This window comes from Verruconis gallopava (genome assembly GCF_000836295.1).
Source record: "Verruconis gallopava strain CBS 43764 unplaced genomic scaffold supercont1.8, whole genome shotgun sequence".
Taxonomy (NCBI): Eukaryota; Fungi; Ascomycota; class Dothideomycetes; order Venturiales; family Sympoventuriaceae; genus Verruconis; species Verruconis gallopava.
Genome location: NW_015622144.1, coordinates 694,466 through 717,956, shown reverse-complemented (window position 1 = coordinate 717,956; position 23,491 = coordinate 694,466). Strand labels below are relative to the sequence as shown.

At 53.6% G+C, this 23,491-nt stretch overlaps 9 protein-coding genes across 10 annotated transcripts; 5 read left to right on the top strand and 4 right to left on the bottom strand.

The window, feature by feature from the left end:
- Positions 1-999: 999 nt before the first annotated feature.
- Positions 1,000-1,575, top strand: PV09_03249 (uncharacterized protein; the record flags this gene model as incomplete). The annotated part of the gene is made up of 2 exons (XM_016356424.1): positions 1,000-1,115; positions 1,182-1,575. 2 exons carry the CDS (start codon positions 1,000-1,002, stop codon positions 1,573-1,575), a joined length of 510 nt encoding a protein of 169 aa, XP_016215947.1.
- A 510-nt stretch (positions 1,576-2,085) lies between these two features.
- PV09_03248 (uncharacterized protein) lies at positions 2,086-4,953 on the top strand. Its single transcript, XM_016356423.1, has 5 exons — positions 2,086-2,557; positions 2,870-2,890; positions 2,941-2,989; positions 3,043-3,214; positions 3,269-4,953. Exon 5 carries the CDS (start codon positions 3,504-3,506, stop codon positions 4,512-4,514), a length of 1,011 nt encoding a protein of 336 aa, XP_016215946.1. The 5' UTR covers positions 2,086-2,557; positions 2,870-2,890; positions 2,941-2,989; positions 3,043-3,214; positions 3,269-3,503; the 3' UTR covers positions 4,515-4,953.
- Positions 4,684-6,825, bottom strand: PV09_03247 (uncharacterized protein). The gene has a single exon (XM_016356422.1). It carries the CDS (start codon positions 6,712-6,714, stop codon positions 4,975-4,977), a length of 1,740 nt encoding a protein of 579 aa, XP_016215945.1. The 5' UTR covers positions 6,715-6,825; the 3' UTR covers positions 4,684-4,974.
- Positions 6,826-8,214: 1,389 nt separating this feature from the next.
- Positions 8,215-10,676, top strand: PV09_03246 (calcium/proton exchanger). The gene is made up of 5 exons (XM_016356421.1): positions 8,215-8,987; positions 9,050-9,410; positions 9,475-9,592; positions 9,655-9,879; positions 9,935-10,676. Exons 1-5 carry the CDS (start codon positions 8,697-8,699, stop codon positions 10,380-10,382), a joined length of 1,443 nt encoding a protein of 480 aa, XP_016215944.1. The 5' UTR covers positions 8,215-8,696; the 3' UTR covers positions 10,383-10,676.
- Positions 10,677-11,537: 861 nt separating this feature from the next.
- On the bottom strand, positions 11,538-13,607 carry PV09_03244. Of its 2 annotated transcripts, none has more exons than XM_016356418.1 (2): positions 13,207-13,607; positions 11,538-13,157 (listed from the first exon to the last, which is right to left on the bottom strand). In XM_016356418.1, the coding sequence occupies exons 1-2, from the start codon at positions 13,515-13,517 to the stop codon at positions 12,776-12,778; spliced, it is 693 nt and encodes a 230-aa protein (XP_016215941.1). In that variant the 5' UTR covers positions 13,518-13,607; the 3' UTR covers positions 11,538-12,775. The 2 variants fall into 2 exon arrangements, with proteins under 2 accessions (XP_016215941.1, XP_016215942.1); XM_016356419.1 differs by having other exon boundaries at positions 13,228-13,607.
- Positions 11,623-12,701, top strand: PV09_03245 (uncharacterized protein; the record flags this gene model as incomplete). The annotated part of the gene is made up of 2 exons (XM_016356420.1): positions 11,623-11,713; positions 11,767-12,701. The coding sequence occupies 2 exons, from the start codon at positions 11,623-11,625 to the stop codon at positions 12,699-12,701; spliced, it is 1,026 nt and encodes a 341-aa protein (XP_016215943.1).
- Positions 13,608-14,579: 972 nt separating the features above from the next.
- Positions 14,580-17,100, bottom strand: PV09_03243 (uncharacterized protein). The gene is made up of 2 exons (XM_016356417.1): positions 16,435-17,100; positions 14,580-16,366 (listed from the first exon to the last, which is right to left on the bottom strand). Exons 1-2 carry the CDS (start codon positions 17,044-17,046, stop codon positions 15,698-15,700), a joined length of 1,281 nt encoding a protein of 426 aa, XP_016215940.1. The 5' UTR covers positions 17,047-17,100; the 3' UTR covers positions 14,580-15,697.
- A 265-nt stretch (positions 17,101-17,365) lies between these two features.
- Positions 17,366-19,176, bottom strand: PV09_03242 (uncharacterized protein). Its single transcript, XM_016356416.1, has 3 exons — positions 18,988-19,176; positions 18,360-18,922; positions 17,366-18,263 (listed from the first exon to the last, which is right to left on the bottom strand). The coding sequence occupies exons 1-3, from the start codon at positions 19,075-19,077 to the stop codon at positions 17,675-17,677; spliced, it is 1,242 nt and encodes a 413-aa protein (XP_016215939.1). The 5' UTR covers positions 19,078-19,176; the 3' UTR covers positions 17,366-17,674.
- A 2,037-nt stretch (positions 19,177-21,213) lies between these two features.
- PV09_03241 (uncharacterized protein) lies at positions 21,214-23,081 on the top strand. The gene has a single exon (XM_016356415.1). The coding sequence runs from the start codon at positions 21,917-21,919 to the stop codon at positions 22,712-22,714; it is 798 nt and encodes a 265-aa protein (XP_016215938.1). The 5' UTR covers positions 21,214-21,916; the 3' UTR covers positions 22,715-23,081.
- The last annotated feature ends 410 nt before the right edge of the window (positions 23,082-23,491 follow it).

Below are 23,491 nucleotides of genomic sequence, written 5' to 3'. Positions count from 1 at the left end.
GATTTAACATAGATCGAAAACCGTTCCGACTTCCGTGATGAAGTCCATGGGGACGTGTTTCGGGTAGAGCCTGCTAAATTCGTCGCAGCTAGGGTTCTCATAACAGTAGTCGCTTACTCTAGCTGCCCTCTTGTCCAGTCGTTGCTTAGAGGCACGGATCTCAAGAAGCAGTACTGAGTTGATAAGTGCATTCCTTCTCGAGTGGAAGCTCGTTCCTGAGTGCGTTTGTTATTTCTTCTCAAATCTAAGCAAAAAAATATTCCAAGAACATATTAACACCAAAAAACGCGGTCTGTTTTAGTTTAATCACATTAGCTTATCCTACTTAACTGTTATTCTAGCTTCTGGAGAGGGCCATGGCATACTCGACTTCCATTTGCGTTGCTCTCATAACGACAGCCCTCACTGCAACGTGGGTTGCTACTAGTCTTCGATTTTACGTACGACATGTGATGCGACGTAATTTGTCCTGGGATGATGTGCTTGCATTTTTTGCTCTGGTATGAGGAAATGGACGCTTGTTCCACCGCATTATCGACTGACAGCAATAGGCTTTTTTCACAAGCCAAGGCGGATTATATCTTCACGGTTTATTAAACTATGGTCTGGGGAGTCACTCAGGATCGTCGCTGACCCTTGAAACAATGTCTAACGCTTCAAAAGTAAGCTCGCCATCTCTCGTCGCTGTACGGTCTTCTGATAAGTCGAATTGGCTAGTATTTATTCCTGTCTGAGCTCATGTTCGTTCTCGGTAGTGGATCAATCAAAATTTCATTTGCTTTGACTCTATTACGAATTGTCCGTGATAGCAGACATATTTACTGTCTTTATTTTACCTGTGCTGTCACAATCATTATTACAGTAGCCACTTTCTTCCTGGTTCTCTTCAGTTGTACTCCAATTGACTACTTCTGGAAAAGCTATGTTGAGCTCCCCACGGATGGTAGTTGCCGGAGCATATCCGTTCAAGTTAGCGACTCATATGCTCATGGTGCTGTCATGCTTTTCATAGACATATTACTTGGCATTGTATTACCTGTACACATCCTCTATACCATTCATGCCCCTAGGCGGATAAAACTGGTTGCTGGATTTGTACTCTCATTGGGTTCATTGTAAGTCATCCTTCTATAGAGAAGGCTTCAATCACGCAATATGCCCTTGCTGATATCTTTACGTAGTGCCAGCGTAGCTACAATTGCTAGACTGGCGTACACCGCCAGTGTTGACAAAGACGATATTCTCTATACAATTAACGTTCCATTTCTCTGGGGAGGCCTTGAGTTAGGGATATGCATATTTTGTACCTCTGCCACAACTCTCAAGCCACTTCTGGCTGCTATGAAGTTGTTTCATAGCAAAAGCGACGTCTTAGAGCCTAGAAACGAGCTGCAAAATGGTAGCTCACGGCCGACGAAAGCCATTTCGTTGGATGCGAAAGGGCTATTCAGTGCTCCGGGGAAAAACAACGGGATAAATGCAAGGCATTCCAGCCCAGAGGAGATTATTTGGGACGGCAAAGATGCGACGAAAGCGACCCAAAAGAACATGAATTTTGACTTGAGCTCCGAATAGGCACACGTGTGGCAAGAATCAGTCTATTGGCAAGAAGTAAGACGGGCAGACGCAGCGTAGGACTTGATTCGGTGACGGAGAAATCTTATCAAACATGAGCTGAAGTCACGGCACATATGAGCACGAAGAAGCCCAGAAAGTTCGGCGTATTAAAGACGTGAACATCTGCCCATCTTATTTACTCTTCCTGTCCATTCCGATAGCAAAAAGAAAGCGTCTAGCATAGTTCTTCGATGCAAAGGCTCTAACCATTAAGTTTTGATTTTCTGCGGGTCAGCTACGCGCCCCGACACAGCACATTGAACGGCTTTGCATCGTTGTTCAACCAGTGCCACGGACTTCTTGTCCAATGATTGTTTGGCCTTCTGATCCGCTTTGTTTGACGTCATGAGATCCTCCGGAGGTACACGACGAATTTGCTTTAATCACGCGGATCTCATACCGTAGTCTGTACAGAGCTAAACCGTCCGGGTGAAGAAGAATGCTTCTCTCAGTGCATTGCATTACATTCGACAATTGACAAACGGAACAAGCATTGCTGAAGAACGGAGACTAAGTCAAGCCATGGCGCTGATAGCGTCGTGATGCCCCCCACCCATTACCCGTTTGGATGGGACTTGAATTCCGTGATCGCTCTAATGTTTTTTTTTTCCCTCGCAATAACTGCCCCGCCTTGGACACTCCATACCCTTCTTCTGTTTTGTCTCTTTTCATCGCTTCGCCCCGTCAACTATCGAGTTTAGGAAGAGTAATCGTATCGATCCATCAACAATGGCATCGTCTGCCGACCTCAAGCCGACAAGGTCCACGGAGGACCCGTCAAACCCCCTCCAGTCGGACTTTCAAGATAACGAATCCATGGACTCGGATGAGCGCTACCTGGTAAGACGATGAACAGCCTCGGCCTGGTGTTTCCGCCGCCCGGAATATCCTGTCTTCGAACCCCGCGACCATATTTCTCCCAAACGCGCCAGGATAGCAGGTAAGTATCGCTCTCGATTCAAGATCCGGCGGGTCCCAACCCTTTCGGGAGCGGACGCCGACGGTCTTTACAAAAAGAAAAAAAAAAGAAAGACGACGATTTCATGGCACGCGGGTGTCCTGTTGCCATAGATCCTTCTATTCTGCCATATCAGCCGCCTTTTGGTGGGAGGCGTTCAGAAGGGCGGCGACAGGGCTGAGATCATACCGCTGAACTTGAACGCTATCATGAGCGCGTAAGGAGAGCTATGAAGTCCTAACCCCCTAGCACTTTCCCCTCGTACGAGAACGGCGACGGGCTGACACAGGTCAGCAATCGCTTGGGTACAAGCAGGTAGGTCACAGCTCTACTTTTCTTTTTGCGTACACGTACTAATCGGCTAGACCCTCCATCGATCTTGGGAGCTGTTTGAGAGCTTCTCGGCAAGCTTTGGTGACTATTCGCCTTCAGTAATCTCAATGTACAGCATTTTGACCCTTTCATAGCGGCTCTGTACTTTATCGGCGGTATCCGTGTCACCTTTACCATTGGAGTTGGAGCCGGTGGCCCAGCCGCGTACTGGTCCAGCTATGTGATCACTTGCTTCTTTGTGTTCATCACTGCTGCCGTGCTCGCTGAAACGTGCTCTGCCTTACCGGCGGCTGGCTCAATCTATTTGTAAGCAGAATCCACCGCAAAGACTTTCAGCTCAATGCTTACCCATTTATTCAGCTGGGCTGCAGAAGCCGGCGGTCCTCGATACGGCCGACTGTTCGGGTTCATCGTCGCGTGGTGGTCCTGTACCGCGTGGACCACCTTTGTAGCATCTTTGGGTCAAGGCACGGCCAACTTTCTGCTCTCCGAAATCACCGTATTCGGGCTACCCTACAGCACAGATGTGTCGGACATCAAATTCCGCGTCGTCCAGTGGATCGTGTCCGAAGCTTTTCTCTTCCTTGCCATCGGCATGAACTACCTCAATCCAAAGACGTACAAGTGGATTTTCCGTCTCGGCACCGGCATGGTCATGCTTGATTTCATTCTCAACATCATTTGGCTGCCCATCGGCGTGAGCAAGACGTACGGATTTCAGTCTGCAAAATACGTCTTCACGCAAACGTACAATGAGACGGGCGCACCCCCCGTGTGGAACTGGATGCTGGCTTTCTACGTCACGGCCGGCATCCTCGTGGGCTATGAAGCTCCCGGGCACGTCAGCGAGGAGACGCTCAATGCCTCGGTCACGGCCGCCAAGGCAATCTTCAGCTCTGCTGCGTCCAGCGCCATCCTCGGCTTCCCAATCGTGATCCTTTTCCTGTTCTGCACGCCGGATTTGAACACCTTGTACAGCTTCGGCGGACCGCAGCCCTTCATGGAGATCTACGACATGGCCCTCGGGCGTGGTGGCCAGCTCGTCATGTGCGTCATCTGCATCATCGCCCTGGTGTTGAACATGACCGTTTCCGGCGTCGCCTCCTCCAGGTTGATCTGGGCTGTCGCGCGCGACGGCGTCCTTCCGTTCAGCGGCTGGATCTCAAAGGTCGATTCGCAAAAGCAACCCCGCAACGCGATCACCGTCATGCTGGTCGTCTCCGCGCTCTTGCTCTGCACGATCCTGCCGTCCCCCGTCGCCTTCACCTCTCTGGTTTCAGCGGCCGGCGTCCCCACCATCACGGCTTACGCTCTCATCTCATTCGGCCGTGCCTTCATCACTCCCCACAAGTTCAAGCATGCGAAGTGGAGTCTGGGCAAGTGGTCGAGGCCCTTGAACGTCATTGCGTTTGTGTGGAACACGTACCTGGCCGCCGTCCTGTTCTCTCCGTTGTACTTCCCCGTCAGTGGGAGCACCTTCAACTACTCACCCGTCATCTTTGGTGCCATCACGATCTTCGGCATCGTCAGTTGGTGGGTCATTCCTGAGGACAAGTGGCTGCCCACGGCTCGGTTGAGAAAGGTTCAGCAAGCGGTCGAGGAGTAGGAGGTGGCTGCTAGAACGGTGGAAACCGGTTCAACATGTGGTCATCCACGTTCAGAGCTGATCGAAACTCCTTCTCAGCAGCAGTTGCGTCGAAAAGGCTCATCATTCCTTTGTATTTTCACTGGAGGAATAGTTTACACACACACACACACACACACACACACACACGGTCATTTTCACCAGAGAGAAGTAGATTTGGGTACAGAATGTTTGTTGTGCAAATGTGGAGGTTAACTTTCAGCGGGTTCTCGTAATATCAAATCGTTTGCGACTTCGCATACAAACATACGCTTAGCACTACACAATGCATCGGCGTGCTCCCGTTAATTTCATCGAAACTTCGAGGTCTACAAAGTCAGCTCAAGCTGAGAAGTGATCCAAACCAAACAGTCCGTGTGTATTGCAAGCAAGGGATGTCGAAACAGAGCCCTCATGACCGCAGCACGACAAATGGGGGGGATCACCTCCATGGTGAGCTGTCATCGCCTCCCAGATCAACGTTCTCATACTCCATTTCCCAGTTGTCGACCGCGGCAAACATCTGTCGAATCCGTTCAAGTTTCTTGCTCTTGACCGCTCTGGCCTTTGCCGTCTTCTCGTCGCCAATGATCTCGATTGTGTCCTCATCCTCATCCGAAGGTGTATTAGCACCCTCGTCATTTTCTTTTTCCGCGGTCCTTTGTCGGCCGTATGTTCGCTTCTGCTTCGAGTTGGCGGCCGTCTTCTTGCCCACGTCTTTGTTCCCGTCTTTCTTCGTCAGGGCCATCTTTTTGGCTGTAGGTCGTCGGCGTCCCGCTGGGCGTGACAGCTCGTCATCATCTTCATGTCCCTCAGATGAAGTGTCCAGCTCTGAATCGCTCTGTACGTCGTATCGGTTTCTTAACCTTGATTGCCTTGCTACTGACCTACCCCGCGGTTTTGGCAAGAGGGACTGCAGCTGTGCTGTTGAGATCGTCGACAACTTCTTCGCTTGTGAATTTGCTCCCTTTGCGTGATTGCTCTTCCGTCCATCTCTTGAGATGTTCTGTCTTTTTGGTGTTGCAGGCTCGCTGCTGGACTTGGGTGCAGTCATGATGTCACTTTGGGAAAGCGGGTCGGCATTGATCGGATCTTGTTCCTCGATCGACGCAATGATACGGCCTTCAGGCACGCTTGGGGACCTGGGAGATCGCGCCCATGTTGTGCCCTCGATCCGCGGCGGTGACGAGCCATAGGAGCTTGAGCCAGGAATTTGAATTTCTTCCTCGGTTTGGTCTCGTTTTCTCTTCTTCGAACTTGTTGTGCGCGGCTCATGTCTGTGAGTATCACTGGGCTGGCCAACAGAGCCGATGAGGGGCTTCTTCTTCCCAAAATTGAGTGGCGTGGACTCGTCTTCTGGCAGGAACTTATCAAAGTCGCGCAGTGTGTCATCCATATCGAGTTCTGCACCAAGGTACGCCTCTTCGTCCTCTTGTCCCAGCTCACTGCTCTGCTGAACCATACGGATCAAGCTCGGCTGTCGGGCCCTTCGCTTGAAATTCTGCAACATCAGCATGGACGTCTCTATTCCAGGCGTTCCTTGCACCCTTAACGCAGACACAGGAGGACGCGGCACGCTACTTCTGCGAGGTCTAATCCTTGCCTGAGAGGCTTTGCCCGCTGGGCTGAGACCGTAGAGATCATCGTCGGTGTTTAGCTGAACCGATGGTGTCCGTCCTCTGTTGACTGCAGCGTGTCGTTCTTGAGGGGTTGATGCAACATGTGACTGCGACCGTGTATTTCTTTCTCGTGAACTACTCTGTCGCTTCTCTGCGCGAGCTTCTGGCGAATGTGGAGTCGCGATGACTATGGTATCAAGGGCTTCGGCCTGGCCAGCTTGACCAGCATCCATTCGTGCTTTGAGTGCATCTAGCGCACTCGTCTGACCTTCATCTTCCACGTCATCCTCGACATACCTGTCCACTAAGAGGTCCTTCTTTCTGTTCGCTGGTGGACGCCGCGCTTTTTTCGTTTGCTTTTTTTGCACGGTCTGCCCTGAACTCTCAATCTCTTCGATTTGACTGCTAGGCTTGAGCCTTTGTGCACGCGCCCTGGTGTTCTTCGGCGCAGCCATTGAATCTGCTCTTCTCGGCTTAGATGTTGACGTGGTGGGTGCGCCCTCGGACAAGGTCACGACGCGTGCACCTTCGGACGCGACTTTGGTCCGACGAGGACGCGGCATGGCGCGCAAAAGCAAAGAGGGACTGGCCTAGCAATGCTTCAGGCTGTGCAGTTATTTTCAGGCCTCTTTTTGCGCGATGTGGTAGTTATGTGCGCGACCGAAATGGTGGTGTTGTGGTCTTGAAGACCTGAGCGTAAGAACGCTGCTTCGCTGCTTGGTGGCCCAGCGCGGCAGCCAATCAGGTGACCGTGGACAACCACCACACGCACGACCCCGGTCATTCTCGAAAGTCGATCATTATCAGGTCTGATCCTCTCGATCCAAAGTCCATTCTACAAATTTCCAGCCTCGCTTCAAAGCCTCCAGGGGTCAATCTAGCGTATATGCTGTGCTCTCGTTTTGATAAGAATGGAGACTTTGATGATGATTGTCCCTTTGTCTGCAATGCAGGTGGTTTGAGGATGGTAAAACGCGCATCAAATGGCGTTCCGTTACGATGACATCGATTGAGATTTCTCCTCTAAGAAAGACAGGAGAAAATGATGTAGATTGCAACAGCTACCTTGTCATCACCACCACTGTCATTTCCATGAATTTTGTAGACGTCCGGAAAGACCAGTGAAGCTCGGCTGCGAGAACCTCCCTTCTTTCGCTGCCCGCACACGATTCCTCCGCCCATGCAGGTTCACGGGACATGTGGCAGTAAGGGTCGACAACACGTTTGTGGAGCTAAGGAAGGATGGAGTTTGGATGATGAACGAATCTGTACGAGTAGAAGCGTGGCATCCTTGCAGTGCCTTCTTGTGCGTAGGACCATCGGACAATGTCTGTCATAACTACAGGGGCTATTTCTCCGCCATGCTGGCCATATTGGGGCATTACGAAGGCTGGGGCCTACTATGGCCATGGAAATCATCTACATGGTCTTCTTCGACAGGTAGTTGTGGGGATAGCAAGAAAAGGCAACAAGACATAGTCCGTGTTCAGGTTGAACAGATCAGAGCGGGTTGCCCGCAGTGTTGACGGCTGCAAAGCTACTACAGCACACACAAAATCCCGCCAGGTGCTCCTCTGACTGTGAGCGCGACAAGGCCGGTTGAAACTCGAGCAGCACCCGTACACCAATGAGCATGTGTCGTCCTGGTTCAGACTTGAGGATTCCCAGGACGCATGTGGCGGTGCGAGGATCAGAGCAGGATTTTCCGCGCTGTCGACATGGAAATCAAGCAGTCAAGGACAAGAGTGACACTGGGTAGTTCCAGGCAGGACGCTGGCGATTGAGACACAGCCGGCTGGATGTTTGCCCACGGCGGATGCTGCTCTGCTTGGCGGGACATTGCCAGCTGTTGACGCTGCATCATGACGCCGGCGCCCTCTTGGCCTTCTTGGCAAGACGGCGCGCTAAGTGGAGGAGCGGAGAGTGCCTGAGCAAAGCTTAAGAGCGGACAAGCTCACAAAAGACGACGCTGAAGACTCAACGAGGTCGACGGGCTCTGGTGTGGAGGCCAGACGCTGCGGTGCTGGCGACCCTTGGCCCAGACACTCCAGCTCGTCGCCCGGCTCTCCCACCACGATACGGCTTGCTGGCACGGCCGATGCCACACGAAGCGCGGCCGCACCGTTTCAGACGTTTCCCACTCGCGCCCCCGTGAAGGCCCAGACAGCAGGCGAGGATGAAATTGGCCAGAGCCTTGGCTTTGCGATGTGCAGCCTCCTTGCGCGTGCCGAGCCACTATGACAACAGCCACGTTGGTTGGCCTGGGAGACTGCAGAGGTCACGACCGTGGAAAACAGGTTCGATGCGCCTACCACTCGTTCTTTGTGCCCCTTCGTCCTTCTTCTCCACGCCCGTCCAATGCCTTTTGGCGAGTTTGCTTGAGCCTGTCGTGCCGTCAATGCAGATCCGCCGCGCTCGCCCTACACATCACATTGGCTTGCGTTGAACCGCCCATTCATGCGTAGCGTGCCTTGGCCTTCATAAAAAAACCGCATCTCGCCCTTCCGCCGTCCTTGGGTCCTCGAGCTGAGTGCACGTCTTCTCCATGACGACCAGAGTCAAGCCGTCCTCTCGCCGACGAAGCAATCCGCCGTTGCCCGTCATGGATCCCTACGCAACCGAGCCGAAACACCTCGACCACGAGATGGGCCCCAGGAGCGCCTCCATTCCCGTCAACCAAGGGAAGAAGATCACGCCCGGGGTGCGAGCAGAGGGTGAGAGCGGCAGAAAGGGCTTCCACCCGCTGAAGTTTTTGACCATCTGCTTCAGAAGCAGCTGCACGCTCTCCAAGCTTGTCAATGTTCTGTGGCCCTTTGTGCCCGCAGCGTTCGCCTTGGTACGCCGAGAAAACATGCTGGCTGCCGTGTGGATCACAAAGGAGACTAACTGATGTGACAGAGGTATGCTCGCCCTCACGAGGAGCTCTGGATCTTCATCTTAAGCTACATTGCCATGGTGCCAGCTGCCAACTTGCTTGGCTTCGCGGGCCAAGAGCTTGGACGAAAGCTTCCGCATGTCTTCGCTACCCTCCTGGAGACCACACTGGGCTCTGTCGTCGAAATCATCTTGTTCATGGTTCTGATCAGCCGTGGCGACAAGTCGGTTCCCATCATCAAGGCTGCTATCCTCGGGTCCATTCTAGCGAACCTGCTACTGTGTCTGGGCGCATGCTTCTTTGCTGGTGGTCTGAGAAGAGATGAACAGGAGTTCCACGAGGCCGTCAGCGAGGTCGGGAGCAACTTGATGCTTGTTGCAGGCAGTACGTTGGAAAAAAAAAATGACCTATGCTATGTGTGCTTTGATCATGCTGACGCGTTTTCCAGTGGGACTCATTGTCCCCGCCGTGTTCAGCTCCGCCCTCAACATCACGTCAAGTCAGTCGGATGACATTCTAAACATTAGCCGAGCAACGGCGGTCATCTTATTGTTCGGCTATCTTGTGTATGCAGCCCGTCTCCACGCAGGGTACAGTGCGCCTTAGTCTGCTAACAGACGTCGAACAGGTTCGTCTTTTTTCAGATGCGATCGCACCACGGCCTTTACGAGGAGGCTCTCCACGCCGATGAACACAAGGATGCAGACAGGCACAGGGATCTCTACAAGCAGAAGCTGACCTTCACCGAATGTGTCGTTGCAATTGCCATTGCGATCACGTGCGTCGCCTTCATGGCGATCTTCCTTGTCGAGAAGATCGAATACATTGTCGAGAAGAGAGGAATCAAAGATGCGTTCGTCTCACCGCGATTCATCTCATTTATTTACCCCAGGCTAACCGTCTTGCAGCTTCCTCGGTCTCATCCTTGTTCCCCTGGTGGAGAAAGCGGCAGAGCATCTCACAGCCGTTGACGAAGCGTGGGACGATCAGATGAACTTTGCGCTGTCCCACGTGCTCGGAGCCTCCATTCAGACCGCCCTCTTCAACGCCCCTCTCGTTGTGATCGTCAGCTGGGGCCTCGGCCATCGCATGGATTTCAACTTCGAGATCTTCGACGCCGGCGTTCTCATTCTTGCCATCCTGGTCATTGGCAACTTCCTCCGCGACGGGAAATCAAACTACCTCGAGGGCGTGCTCTGCGTGCTCGTGTACATGATCATTGCCATCTCCGCATTCTTCTACCCGAATCCGACCACCGGTCACGAGACGAGCTCGGGCAGCACCGCAGAATCAACGTCCGCAGAGGAAGTGGCTCATGCAATCATCAAAATGGCCAGGCAGGCCAAGATGATATGAGAACGGACTTTGTGCGAGAACAAGAAATCGTCGCTTATATTTTTTTTTTTCCTTTTAGGTCCCCTTTGGGATTGAGCACGCACGCCGCTCCCCCGGGGTGCCGTACGCAAAATGGCATCTACATTCGATGGGAAAGATCATCCGGACAAGTGCAGTTCTTGCTGGAGACGCTAGCTTGAGCCATAGTTGGGCGCTGCATTTAGCGACGGTGTTTTGGGAAAAGAAATCATTCACGTTCGAAGCATTGAGGTTTAATAGTGAGAAGAAACAAATTGGGCATTTCCCTTTCTGCAAGCCACATGTCTTCCGCTCTCCTCTTCTACCTTCTCCACCCCCTCCCTCCTTTTTTTCTTGAACCGTTCCCCATTTTTGATTTTCGATTTCTCTCGCAAACGCGCACCAGCTCACATTTCCTTTCTTTGTTTTTTTTTTTGGGTCTTTTTTCTTCTCTCTTCCGATCCAACGATGCGAATAGCCGCCCTCCCTCTCTGGCTCCTCCGGCGCGCCTTGCGTCGCCAAAAGGCGGCTCGAGCGAAGCCAATTTTCTAACGTCACGACTGAAGATCGGATCCGACGCATGGGAAACGTGCGCGACGGGGACGGGCGCAGCACCGTCCTACGTCACGTCACACCTGAAAGCTGCCCTCTGGCCCGCGCTGGGGTTGGCGTTGTCTTGTTCTTTTGGGGCGTGCGGCGGAGGGAAGCAATCTGGCGCAGGGAGTCCCGCGAGCCGGAACCGCTTCAGCAACGGCCGCGACACCTTTCACCGCCGTCGACGTTTGAGCGGACTGCGCAGCTTTTTCGTGCGAGAAGAGGGCGCCAGAAGCACGGAAAGCCCTTGGCTAGCAGGCCAATGGTCTGCAGCTTGTTCGTCGAAGGTTTCCTAACAAGGGGCTTGGCACGGATGCCAAAGCGATCCACCGACGTTTACGCGTCCGGGTGGAGCACAGCCTCGTCTCAAGAGCAGTGAGAGAGGATCCGGTTGCGCAAGCAAACAACGTCAAACGGTACGACGGCCAGGGGAGCTGACGCGAGCGATGAACACAAAAAAGACGACGGCTAACAAAACCTGAACTATTCTCGCAATGCACTTTTTGATCCCGCCGTGACCTCCTTGTGCGAATACCCCGTTGGTTTGTCTTTTAGTTCTCTTTTTTTTTTTTTTGTTTCACTCTGTTATATCTGGAGGTCGAGAAAAGGATCGCATAGGACGCCAATTCGCAATCGTTTGATCTCAAACATGCATCGCATTCGCTCGCTCATCTCGACAATCTCTCTAGTCCCGCTCGTTGCTGCACAGACGTACACGTCCTGTAATCCTCTCAAAAGCAGTGTGTACCCGTACTTCGTGCTTTGCCAACGCAGTTACTGATACGTATGCCAGCATCATGTCCAGCAGACGAGGGCCTGTCCTCGTCGAGTCTGACGAGTGACTTCACATCATCTTCCCTCCCAGCAAAATGGAACATCACCGCCGGCTCGTCTCTCATAGACTACGGAAGCGGTGGAACCACATTCACCATCAAGGAGTCCGGGGATGCACCGACAATCGAGACGGAATTCTACGTCTTCTTCGGCGTGATCAGCGTCTTCCTCAAGTCCGCTCCCGGCACTGGCATCGTGTCGTCCGTGGTTCTGGAGAGCGATGACCTGGACGAGATAGACTGGGAGTGGATTGGTGGTGACGACAGCAAGGTCCAGACCAATTACTTTGGCAAAGGAAACACGACCACCTATAATCGCGAGCTCTGGGTCGCGGCCGCAGATTGTCAGACAACCGCACACAACTACACCGTCAACTGGCAAAGCGACAAAACAGAATGGTACGTCGACGGCACGCTGACCCGGACGTTGAACTACGCCGACGCCGTCGATGGAACCAACTACCCTCAGACGCCGATGCGGGTCAAGGTTGGCATTTGGGCCGGCGGTGACACGTCCTTGAACTCCGAGGGCACGGTGGAATGGGCTGGAGGAGCGACGAACTTCAGCCAGGGCCCGTTCACAATGACGCTCGAAAAGGTGGTGATTGTGAACCAAAACCCGGCGAGCTCGTACACGTACGGCGACGAGTCCGGCAGCTACACCAGCATCAAAATCGACGGTGCCAACTCGACCACCGACACGGTCAGCACGGCCAGAGCTGCGGGAAATTCGACCACGTCGGCGAGCAATGCGTCCGGGACTGCCGTCGCATCGTCTGCTTCGTCGAGCACCGCAGCGATAACCACCACGTCGGCAGGTTCTGGGTTCGTTGTGGAAGGCATGGCCAAGGCCTTGTTTGCATGTGTTCTGGGGGCAGCAGCCTTCTTGATTTAGATAAATGTATACTTAGGCCCCTAGATATCGTAGAGCAACGCCTTTTGAACCTGGCTGGCTTTTTGATCGGATTCCTATTTTGGGATGGGGTCGCAAAAGAGCGCCGTGGCTATCGCGTAGTCCTTGTCGTGACTGATGCTGATTTCCACCATATCACCATCAAGTTGGGATACGTCTTCATCAGAAAATAATTCGTCGCCGTGCGCCCCTGAAGTTTTCTCCTGGATAGCCTGAATGCTCTCCTCGTCCTTCTTCGCGTCCGCCGAACTTGAGCCTGGGCCAGAAGCATCGACTTGCACGCTGCCGCCTCGCACCCGTTCGCGGAGGATGGCAGCTTTGACTCGACCTTTCGACGACCAGATGAAGATGTCTTGAAATGTCGGCTTCCTGTAAGACCCGTCCTCGTTGACGTACGACTGCGAAGCCGCTTTGATGATGGCTTCTTTCGCGGCCCACCTACGACATTAGCCGGGACCAGCGAAGCGAACGGCAGCACCGATCTTACCGGCCAGCGATGTGTTCATACAAGGAGTCGTGGCTCATCGTGTTTGCGACGCGTCCGTACTTCTGCGCCAGCGCGGCAATTTCTCCTGGACGGAACAGTCTGGCCAGGAAGTACGGATTGAGATGTCCGCTCATTTCTTCAAGATACTTGTTGGTCCTATCGTCCAAGGATGGCAGGCCACGGAAGTGCGAACTCTCCTCGCGCGACGAAGCATGGCCACGGCTTCCCGCGCTCAGTATCCGGCGTATTCGCGGAATGCGACAGATGTCGGTGCCAATCCGGTACGGCGTTGGAAGCGCACGTAGGACCATTTCACAAAACCTAGGCTGGGCTCAACAGATAGCGCCGTCCAAAAGAAAAAATTTTTTTTTCTTTTAGTTGAAATGATGACGATCAAGATGATGAGTGTCAAGCGCGTATTTGATGGCTTGGTGCAAGATGATTGACAACCAGTGCGTCGATCACGTTGCGGCCTAAGCTCTGACAGTACATCCTCCATCTTTGCCTTGTTTCGCCGCTGCACGGCTGCTCCATCATTCGAACGCAGAAGATGTGAAAGAAAAACAAAATTAATAAAAAGAAAGAATTTGAACCGAGCCAAGTGCACGTTGCCTTCCTCATGCTTCTGGCGTGCAGGTCAGAGTATACTAAGCTATGTGGTGTCACAGATAATCCATGTCCAACCTCACCAGGCGAGCAGCAGTTACGTTGATCCAGCGACCTCCAGCAGAGCTTTGAAATAGATGTCCAACGACAATCTTCGTAGTCAAGGAGCGGGCAGCTTGCAATCATACGCATCAATAGGATCACAAAAGATAGCATTTACTTTGAAAGCGTACAACGAGCACAGCAAATGACGTCGTCGATGAACAACACGAGCACCATTGTCGCATAGCATACTCGTTGCATGAACAATCTTCCTTGATCTATACCTGTAATTTCTTCGAACCGCCGAGCAGAACTCTTGAAAGGCCATCTAAATAATTTATGCCGGAAACGGTCTCCCGACTTGCTCTGCTGCGAGACTTGTTCATCAGCATGCTGAACTTGATCGATGGAACTCTACGCTCGTTGCTGCTGCTCATGGTTCTCAAATAGAATCTTCAGGGGAGAGTCATGTCTCGTCATTGGCGGCGACTCGGGCATTGGTCTCATCATGGCACAGGCAATGGCTGCACGGGGCTATGACGTCTACCTAGCGTCCAGAAACGCGGACAAAGGCAGGCCAGTACGGCGGACGGGTCTCTGAACATCTTCGCCGCACGGCAAGAAAGAATGAGATTGAGCCAGGTTTCCACGGCCCACTGCTGACAAAAGCGCGAGCGGCCAACACGACTCCTTCAAGTAAGTACGCAAACACAAAACTTACGCAAGTTGCCTGCGCACGGCTCTTGCAGCGGCGATTAGATGCACCGCTGGCAGCTGCCAGGGGCCAAGAGCAAAGTCAACGGAAGGCGGATGAATGTCTGCGCAAGCTTTTACACCAGGAAACTGCGCATCGTCTGTCTTTGCGAAGACGGACGGGTCCAGCCCACATTCTGATCCCCTCTTCTAACTTCTGGTCGTGTCTGCAAAGATCGCTGTACCTGTCCAAGAAGGAACGTATGACTTGCGTTGAGTGATGGTCTCGAATCCGGCAGGTCCTGGTTTCGATGTCCGCCCCGCATCAGCAAGGTAACGTTCTGACAGTCTCCTTAAGTTTGTACCACGGTCAATCGAGTCACCCATCGCCGGCAGATATCATGTCTGATTCGATGCTCGAACGGCTGTGGGCGCGCGGTGGTGTTCGGATGCAGACGTATTGTGGAATTGAATAGAAGTCCAAGTCAAATACTGCGTCGAATCGACATATTTTAATCGTGCTCTTCGAAATCGTACGGGAAGCTCTATGCATCCGATTAAATCGTTTATTCCTAGAGAGCGTAGATTGAATTGGTCACCCTGGTGGATAATGGCCACTTCAGGAACGGCCGTGGAATTGCCCAAGCTTGAGTAGTATTCTACAATGCCCTGGGAGATCTTGCCACAATTATCTCTTAGCAACCCATCTGGGATGAAAAGACCTTCTTCTTTGCAGGCTCGTTTTCCCCCAGTTTCTCCCTTTGGTTTTTCTTTTCTTGGCCGATGAAGTGTCGCCAATGCGCGCGCTGCCAGTGAAGATTACCCAACGTGTTGGTGCATCTTTAGCTTTACATTCGTTACGTGCTGCTAGACGCCATCGTCCGCCTCTGTTTTCATTTTATGATAAACATCGTGGAAGCCAAGCATGCCTCGATAAACGGTGGCATTCGCCTCTTTGGGGGCGCGTCACTGCGTCTATTTTCAAGTGAACTGGAGCAAATCCCCCTGCAAACGCCGTCGCTAATGCCGTTGTCTATACACGCGCGCTCTTCCCCGCTTGAAGAAACTTGAGGCCCGGGACCGGGTTGCTCGGGCTCAGGTGCCGACTGTCAGCGGCGGGCTACACATAGCCCATTGCCGCCAGAGCTTTTCAGCCCACAAATCCATCCTTTGTCCATCCGCTCCTTCTCATGCTCTCCTCAATCGCCTTCCACAGGCCCTCGACAACTTCCCTGTCTCGCCACCTCCCTTTCTCGCCCTGATGGGGCGTCCACTTATCCACAAATGCAGTTCTGACCATGCGCCCCCAGCCCTTAACCGTATCCGGCACTGCGTCGCCGGTCCAGCCAAGGTAGATACCCAGAGCGTGGGAGAACAATTCCGCTGGATTCTGCCATTTGTAACTCTTGAACTGCCACGTCTGGCCCGTGGTGAATACCGCGACAACGCGCTGCCAGTAGTCCGGTTTGAATTGATCCGGCGTATCGACAAGAATGAAACGGAAGGGTCGCTGCGGGTCAATAGACGGCATAAGCCGCGACGTGTACAAAAGATTTGCGGATCCAATGGTGCCAGCCGCAGCCGAGTCCGCTGGTACGAATATTCCGTTCTCGAGGAACTGCTTGATGTTGGACATGCGCAGAAGGGATGACGCCGAGGGAGAGAGCAGAATGATCGGTTCGAGGCGTCGTCCTGAGCCGGGCTTTTTAAGACCGGAGACGAGCGCTGGGTTCCCAACTGAGGCAGGGGTCGGTCCGGTCGGGCGCGACTTCGAGCGGCCAAGATAAGCATCCGCCTGCTTGCGAACGTGCGAGAAATCCTGGAGCATACAGTCAGAAGATCCAAAATGTCGCTTGGGGGGGGGGGGGGGGTGCGCAGAAAACGGACAGTTGGTTTTATGCCCCTCAAAATACTGTTTCGATCACCCATCTTCCTCTCTCCAGCGTAGATCTTCGCCAACTTTGGATCAATGGCAACAGACACTTTACCCGCTCCCGCAGCGACAGGAGCGGCGCCGGGTGCACCGTCGGCCGTACCTGCTGTGATGGCAGCCGCCCTATCGGCTTGGGCGCTCGCCTTCGCAGAGTCCAACACTTGCAGATTCTCGCTCTCCTCGTTCGTGCCATCGAGCCATGCAACGAGGTCCGTCCTGTCTGTGAAGGGCAAGTTCTTGATCTCGACAATGCCTGCTTCGGTAAGAGCCTTGTTGGCGGCTGCGCGAGCGGAGATGTACGCGGTCGTCGTATCGTCTTTGTGAAGCCACACAAAGTAGATGGAGCGTAAGTCTGTGGGCTTTGAGTCCGACATATACCGTGTCTCCATGCTCAACGGAAAGACCTTCTGCCCAGACGGCGTGCCGATGTGAATGTGCGTTGCTTGAGCGATGTTGTCCGTTCCTGTGCTTGCATCTTCCGTGGTTGACAGCATCGGCGTAACGCCAGACGCAATGGCGCGTCGCAAGATGAGGAGAGGGTCATTTTGCTCGGCTTCGGATGCCATTGTGAGTTTGTGGTACGATAGTGGGCAATGTGGTGGTTGTTAAGTGCGACGAACGCCCCAATTCTTCGAAAGTCACTTACACGCTTGCGCTTTGAACTTTCGCGACGCTAGCCAGCCTTATGTAGCACGTGACACAGCCTCGATACGGATCTGAACTTCGGGCAAGAAATGAATAGCAGGAGGAACGACCTATCGGAGAATCTTATCTGATTCTATGTAAGAACAGGAAACGCAAATTTGCTTCGTTGCCCACAAACGCGCGTAGAGAAGCTGAACGCTTGATCGCAATCGGCTACCCGCCGATGCGGAGGTGAAAGAGCCATCGAAAGCGGACGAAAAACAAAAGAGAGAACCATTTTATGCCTTTGCCTTTAACATATGCTCTGAATTACGCCGTTATGGCGTCTAGTTTGTCTCCGAGAAATGCTATGATGGGGCGCTCATACTTTTCGGCGCCAGATGCACGTCCACCCAGAAATAAAAAAAAAAGCGAACTCTGTTGTGTATTAAACAGTACAGGAAAGCAACGAACGCCATCGCCAAATGCCAAGCCGCCCATGGACAAGAGGAGAACGAGCCAGAAAACAAGATTGAACCAAGGGTCTGCGCAGTGCGAGGCATGCATAGTTTACATGCGTCCTCCCATCGCTCTGAACCTCTCGCCCGTGCTGGGGATCGGTTTCTCTGCCCTGATAAGCCACAGGAACCAGTCCTCTAGGGGAATGAATACGTAAAAGATCTTATTGCACAGGAAGCTTAATATGACAAAGCAAAATGCGACACCGGCGTCCATGAAGTAATGGTTTGCGGTCGCGATGATGGTCGTGAGGATGAGAGCGGGATAGCCCACGCCGAACACGAGGAAGAAAAGCTTCCAGGCCTTGCTCTTGCGGCGCTCGTTTCGCTCCAGCAACGGCCCGGAGCGGAAGATGGTCGAGTGCCACACCAAAGTGGCGCCGATGCAGAATGCGTAGCCGAAGTGCATGCTCGGCATCGCAGCAAGCGAATTCACGTACTTGCCAGACTGCCACACGGACTGCGCGTCGTCGTGGCGAACGCTATCCACGAAGCCGTACTCGGCAGGAAGAAGGCGCGGCGGCATACACGGGTAAAAGATAAAGGTGAGGAAAGCGAGAAAATTGGTCAGCGTCATGGTGCGGCGGACGGCCGCGAAGGTCGGGTGCGACGGCGCGGTGAAGTAGTACCAGGCGATGAAGCTGTTCGTCTTCGTCAGTCGCTTCGTTCAACGTTTATGCGATCATTCATGGACGGAGCGCAAAGAGAGCAATACGTTCGGACAGGTTGACGCTTACCCTACTGTGCCGGGAATGTGGATCAGCGCGTACGTGCGGTTCAGCACAGTCAGCGCGTCCTGGTGTCCTTCCATGAACCACTGCTGGACATCCCTCTCTCGAAATGGAAATAGAAACGACAGGATCCCAAACTGCTCAGCTTCCAAGACGGCGATGCCATGCCCCTGCGCGACCTCCCATATGTTCGTCTTACCAAAAATACGTTGCGAAGTGATGCTGGTCATGCGGTAGAAAGCGTAGTTGATAATCCAGTAAAACATCTCGATCAAGAAAGGAAACTTTTGCAATATGCGCGAGTGGATGTTATCCTTGAAGCGGCTTGTGTTAGGGGTGTGGATAAGCAGACCGCACCAGCGCCTTGTCTTGGGTAGGTGCTTTGCGGCCGCAATGGGATCCTGGGCGTCATCCTCATTCTCGGGGTCGTATGGAATCAGCTCGTCCGAGGAGCGCGCGGAGTCTGGGTCGTCGAGCGAAGAGTTGTACAGAGTTTCCCGCCTGCCCAGGATCGAATATCTAGGTCTGCGCGTGAAGTACATGGCTCCAAAAAGAATAGTGGCAACAATCTGGGACGCGCTACGTCAGCATCTTGGCGAATCGTAGTGTATAAAATGGCAATAGGGTATCTTACAACAGGCTCGGCCCAGCCAGGGAGCTTCCACGCGGGCTTCGAATTCCATTTCGGCTCCTTTACAGGTATGGTGATGTCGTGGAGAGTCATGACTGCTTGGATCCGGGCGGTGCAGCCGTCCGGTGTGCAGAAGGAGGGCTTAAGAACAAGAGGGATCGAGTCGAGCGAAAAGGCGGAGGGGAGGGTGGGGGGGGGAGAGGGGGGGAGGAGGATTGTATGTTGAAGATCTGGTCAGGAACACATGCGAACCGTCGAGCAAGGTTGCGCGATGCGGTCTTGCTTCCAATGACGTCCGCAAGAAGCTGGATCCTGAAAAGGTATAACTGACGAAGGACGCGTGTTGCGGAACAAGGGCAGCTCTCAGCCACTTTTGCCAAAGGTCGGGTAGGAAAGCGAATCAAGGAGAGCAATGGTAGACGCAGCGTCGATGCTTTCTTGGCCGGTCGATCAGCAAGCCGTCGGCAAGAAGGCACAATTTGGAACAGAACTGAACGAAAGAAGCGAGGGGGAAGAAGACGAGAGTGAACGAGTGAGTGAATGAATGGGCTCGCAGATGACAAGTCCGAGTCTTTTGCTTTGGGCATGGAGACTTGGCGCATCTTTGCCTCCTTCATTGATCCCCTTGCTGGCGCTCAGTCGTGCCGCTAAGATAAGATTACGAGTGCAAGTGGAGTGGTTTCGCGCCAACCACACGCGCCGGAAACTAGCTTCGTCCGCTTCGCAGAGCCGCTCGTTGCCCCATCAGGCGAACGCTCGTGTGCTATCCTTGGTTTCATCATCGACTGCGAAGTGAATGGTGATGTTTCACTGCGCTGCGCGGCATTCGGGGCACGCCATGCCGGCGTGGAAGCCGAGGAGGACGGAGACGACGAGCACGGCCAAGACAGCCGCGCCGGAAGATGGCCGCCGCAAGAGGAGACGCCGGCAGCCCGCCCTTTTTGTCGCGTCGTCGTCGGCCGGTGGGTGCTGGTCGCCATCTCTCTGCTGTCTTGCACGCCCTGCCAAGTGCGAAGTCAGCCGGCCGGGGTGCGATGTTGGTTCTTGGCTTGGCGATGACGCTGCTGATCCTGCACCTTGCCCACGCACTCCGACGACGGCGCATCTCTCTCTCCGTGCCTGCGTGTGCGCGCGTGCGAGCCTGCGTGCACGACGGACAGCGAGAGAGACAGGCCGAGGCGTGGTGGCGACGATGACGGCGATGATGCTCCTGCTGGCGGAGGTGGTGGTGGTGGTCGAGGCACGGCAGCTTGCCTGCGCCTGTGCTGCCTCTGCGCTCGCGGCGGGCGAGCCGGCGCTCTGCAGTTCCAAAACATCCGGCGGATTCGAGCGGAACGCTTTCGCTTATTCCTTGCTGATGACGACGTCGCCCGGTTAGCTCCCATGACGGCCATGACGGCCTTGCTGCCCTCTCTTCTGTCGCGAAACATCCTGTGCTGATACTCAGGAGCCCCGTTCAATCCCTCGCCGCGTCGCTGCACATGCGCTCTCTTTCTGGGGCTCGTTCTCCGAGCAGCTCGTCCATGCTGGCTCGTCCAGCACCTGCGATCTCCATCTCGCTCGCTACACGGGCTGCCATGTTACCTTCATGCCCAAAGGATCCCTTCTCCTCACCAGGTGCGCATGCTGTTCGCTCGCATAGGGCGGCTGATTTCATTGCGTTCCCCCGCGAACTCGTAGCCGCAGGCCGACGGCGAGGCCTCGCTTCCGTCCCCGTCGCCTTTCTCACGCCCGCGTTGCTTGTGCAGCCCACATGCATGCTGAACACATTGCTCGTGGCCGGAAGCAAGACCGGCTTGAGCCAATGGACCGCATTTGCATGCACTGAGCACGCGACGCGGCTCGAGAAGCTCAATCGTCTTCACGTCTGCAGTGCCGCTGTCGCAGCGCGCGTCCGCCTTTGCACATCTCTCCGAACTCAACTGTCCACTGCTCTCCTGTGCTGTTGATGTAAACCAATCGTTCAACCGCGTCTTAGATCCTGGACGCAGCCCTCGTGCTCAGAAGCTGATGAAGCAATGCCGGTTGACGTCTTTGTAACGTTGTGAGCGATTTCTAGTGCATGCTTAAGCTTTCCTTTTTGTTTCCCTCGTATGCTGGCTATTATTTGCCGGGGCAGACAATTGATGTTCTGAGGGCTGGCGCCTCGCAGCAGATGATGCATGAGTACCTTGTCAGGTAATGGTGCTTTCAACAGGAGAGTCACGTCATTGTATCTCGCCGGATCGTCTCTCGCAAAACCCAGCTCTTTGTGCTCCTTCTGTGGTTCGTTTACTACCGCGAAGCAGCATAGAGCAGTTGTATTGTTAATTTGCACTCTCTGTTCCATTCGCTCTCGCTGTCACCATGGCAAGCATCCTCAAGTCGTGGTTGTGCTCAAAGCTGCATCGCTTTGCTAGTCCTCACACTCATCACCATCATGACAAACATTGTACTTACCGTCACTGGGACTTCGCAGCCATGTCGAGTCACACTAGGAAGCCAATCTTCAGTCCACATACTCCATCAAACAGAACGATCAGCACGTAATGTCATCAAATGCTTCGTTCATATCAGCAGCTTTGAAAGAAACATTCGCGACAGCACTCACACACATCCGTGACTATTAGCAGGGCTCTTACTTTCTATTCTACTTCCTAAAGCCACTTCTCTGTCATAGGAACCACAAGCTTGCATTGTCTCACAATCGTGTAGAGGACGATTATCAGACCATTGACCTCTCCAACCGATTACCATCAGGCTGGGATTCAACCTCTCCATCAAGCTCGTCTAGAAAAACTACCCTCAGGCTCACTTCTACGACTCGAAAATTCACGTCCAACAGTTTTGCGGTCGGTGTTCGATAGCGCAAGTTCTTGAACATAGATCTTGACCTTCCAGCGTATCACGAAATCCACAGACAAACAAGGCAGTTAAACAACTAATTGACCAAATGACGACCCTCACGCCCGCCACGAGTAGCCTTCGTCCAAAACCAAAGCCTCGTATCCTCGCCATCGGCATCCAGGACCGAACCTTTGCCGACTCGCGCATGTACGCTCGCCTGCGTACCCTTCTCCGCAAGTTCGCAGACATCTATTACTGCTCCACTGCCGTTGCTGCCGTCGCCGCGCTGCGCAAGCGTTCTAACCCACCCCTTGCTGTTTTGATCGTGGACGCAGGCATCACACAGCGCCGGGACGTCACAGTCGCATGTGTCGAGTACATGCGGAGAGGCGGCCGTGTCGTGTTCGCGGCGAACTTTGCGAACTATATGCCGCCTACCCAGGACGTGCGACGCTTCTTCTCGTCATTTGGTGTCTTCTGGACGTTTGAGGACGGAGGGCCGAGCAGAGGCGTCATCGCGCGGAAGAATCGGCAACTGCTTCAGGGCGACGAGAGTGCGGCCTGGCGCTGCGTGGAGGACGAGATTGTGTATCGCCAAGCGCAAGTCCTCGGCAACGTTAAAAAGGAGCATGCTGTCTTCACTGCCATGGAGGCGGAGGAGCAGAGCCTAGCTGCCGAGAGTGAGAAGACAGAAAGCGCCGTTCCACTTCGCAATGCAAATGATGGATGCGAATTGCTACCGAGAAGGCTTGGTCCCACAAGGTACAGGACGCCAATTGCGTGGGCAAAACAGAGGTACGGTTATATAGGGGTCATTGGAGACGTGAACGCGCAGCCCGAGAGCGAGGTCCTAGTTGTGTGCATGCTAGGCTTGATAGACACGGTTCAGGTGGCAACCGCTTGAGCTCTGGTTTGATGTTAACGATCCCCAGGCAAGCACTCAAATGCGGAGCAGCATACTCTCTCAATTACCGTGGCATGAAGGTTCTATAGGTCTGCGAATACGGACGATCCAGTACACCGTACAATGACTTGCCCGCACTGGATTTGAGCACATGAATAAAGGCGGTTCTCTGTGTCTTGAATTCAAAGCTACCGAAGCGTCGACACCACTTTTGGGCGGGCAGAATTAGGCATTAGTACAAACTTTGAAATGGAACTTTAAGCGTCTACTCTAAAGTTGGGATGTTGTCGGCTAAGTGAATCCGTTCCGAGCCTAGTGGACTTCTTCTTGTGCAGAGAGGGCATATGATCTACATGCGTGTCGTGCTCGAAGATCCTTAGTACATAATGCATCACCTAAGAAGTTACGTGCAAACAGCTCAAGCTTCACGGCAACGCACACTCGAGTATCTCTCATTTCAGTTCTATGCTGTACTCGAGGCATTAGCACGTCCACTCCCGAACTGTTTCCCACCATCTCATGTGTAAAGAGTGGTCAAGGTCGGCACCGAACGTTCAAACTAGTGACGCTTGCGCTTCATCGCGAATCGACAATCTCCCAAGGTCTCCACGCGGCTGTATCCAAAACCTAACATGGAGCCATCTTTCGTGCCGCAGCAAGCCCAAAGTCCATCGGTACACGGACAAGGGGCGCTTCTCTTCAGATTGCGGTGTGCAGCCCTCACAGACAAAGTGAATCCACGAACCTAAATCGTTCGTCGTGGCGTGAGCTATAGGT

Bases quoted from the DNA above. Each gene is read 5' to 3' on its own strand.
- PV09_03248 (XM_016356423.1), top strand. From the start codon at position 3,504: ATGAACTACCTCAATCCAAAGACGTACAAGTGGATTTTCCGTCTCGGC.
- PV09_03247 (XM_016356422.1), bottom strand. From the start codon at position 6,714: ATGCCGCGTCCTCGTCGGACCAAAGTCGCGTCCGAAGGTGCACGCGTC.
- PV09_03246 (XM_016356421.1), top strand. From the start codon at position 8,697: ATGACGACCAGAGTCAAGCCGTCCTCTCGCCGACGAAGCAATCCGCCG. The intron at 8,988-9,049 runs GTACGCCGAGAA...CTGATGTGACAG, and splicing joins TGCCCGCAGCGTTCGCCTTG to AGGTATGCTCGCCCTCACGA. The intron at 9,411-9,474 runs GTACGTTGGAAA...CGCGTTTTCCAG, and splicing joins CTTGATGCTTGTTGCAGGCA to TGGGACTCATTGTCCCCGCC.
- PV09_03244 (XM_016356418.1), bottom strand. From the start codon at position 13,517: ATGGTCCTACGTGCGCTTCCAACGCCGTACCGGATTGGCACCGACATC. The intron at 13,158-13,206 runs GTAAGATCGGTG...CTAATGTCGTAG, and splicing joins TATGAACACATCGCTGGCCG to GTGGGCCGCGAAAGAAGCCA.
- PV09_03243 (XM_016356417.1), bottom strand. From the start codon at position 17,046: ATGGCATCCGAAGCCGAGCAAAATGACCCTCTCCTCATCTTGCGACGC. The intron at 16,367-16,434 runs GTCCGTTTTCTG...TGTATGCTCCAG, and splicing joins TGAGGGGCATAAAACCAACT to GATTTCTCGCACGTTCGCAA.
- PV09_03242 (XM_016356416.1), bottom strand. From the start codon at position 19,077: ATGACTCTCCACGACATCACCATACCTGTAAAGGAGCCGAAATGGAAT. The intron at 18,923-18,987 runs GTAAGATACCCT...AGCGCGTCCCAG, and splicing joins CTGGCTGGGCCGAGCCTGTT to ATTGTTGCCACTATTCTTTT. The intron at 18,264-18,359 runs GTAAGCGTCAAC...GAAGACGAACAG, and splicing joins CACATTCCCGGCACAGTAGG to CTTCATCGCCTGGTACTACT.
- PV09_03241 (XM_016356415.1), top strand. From the start codon at position 21,917: ATGACGACCCTCACGCCCGCCACGAGTAGCCTTCGTCCAAAACCAAAG.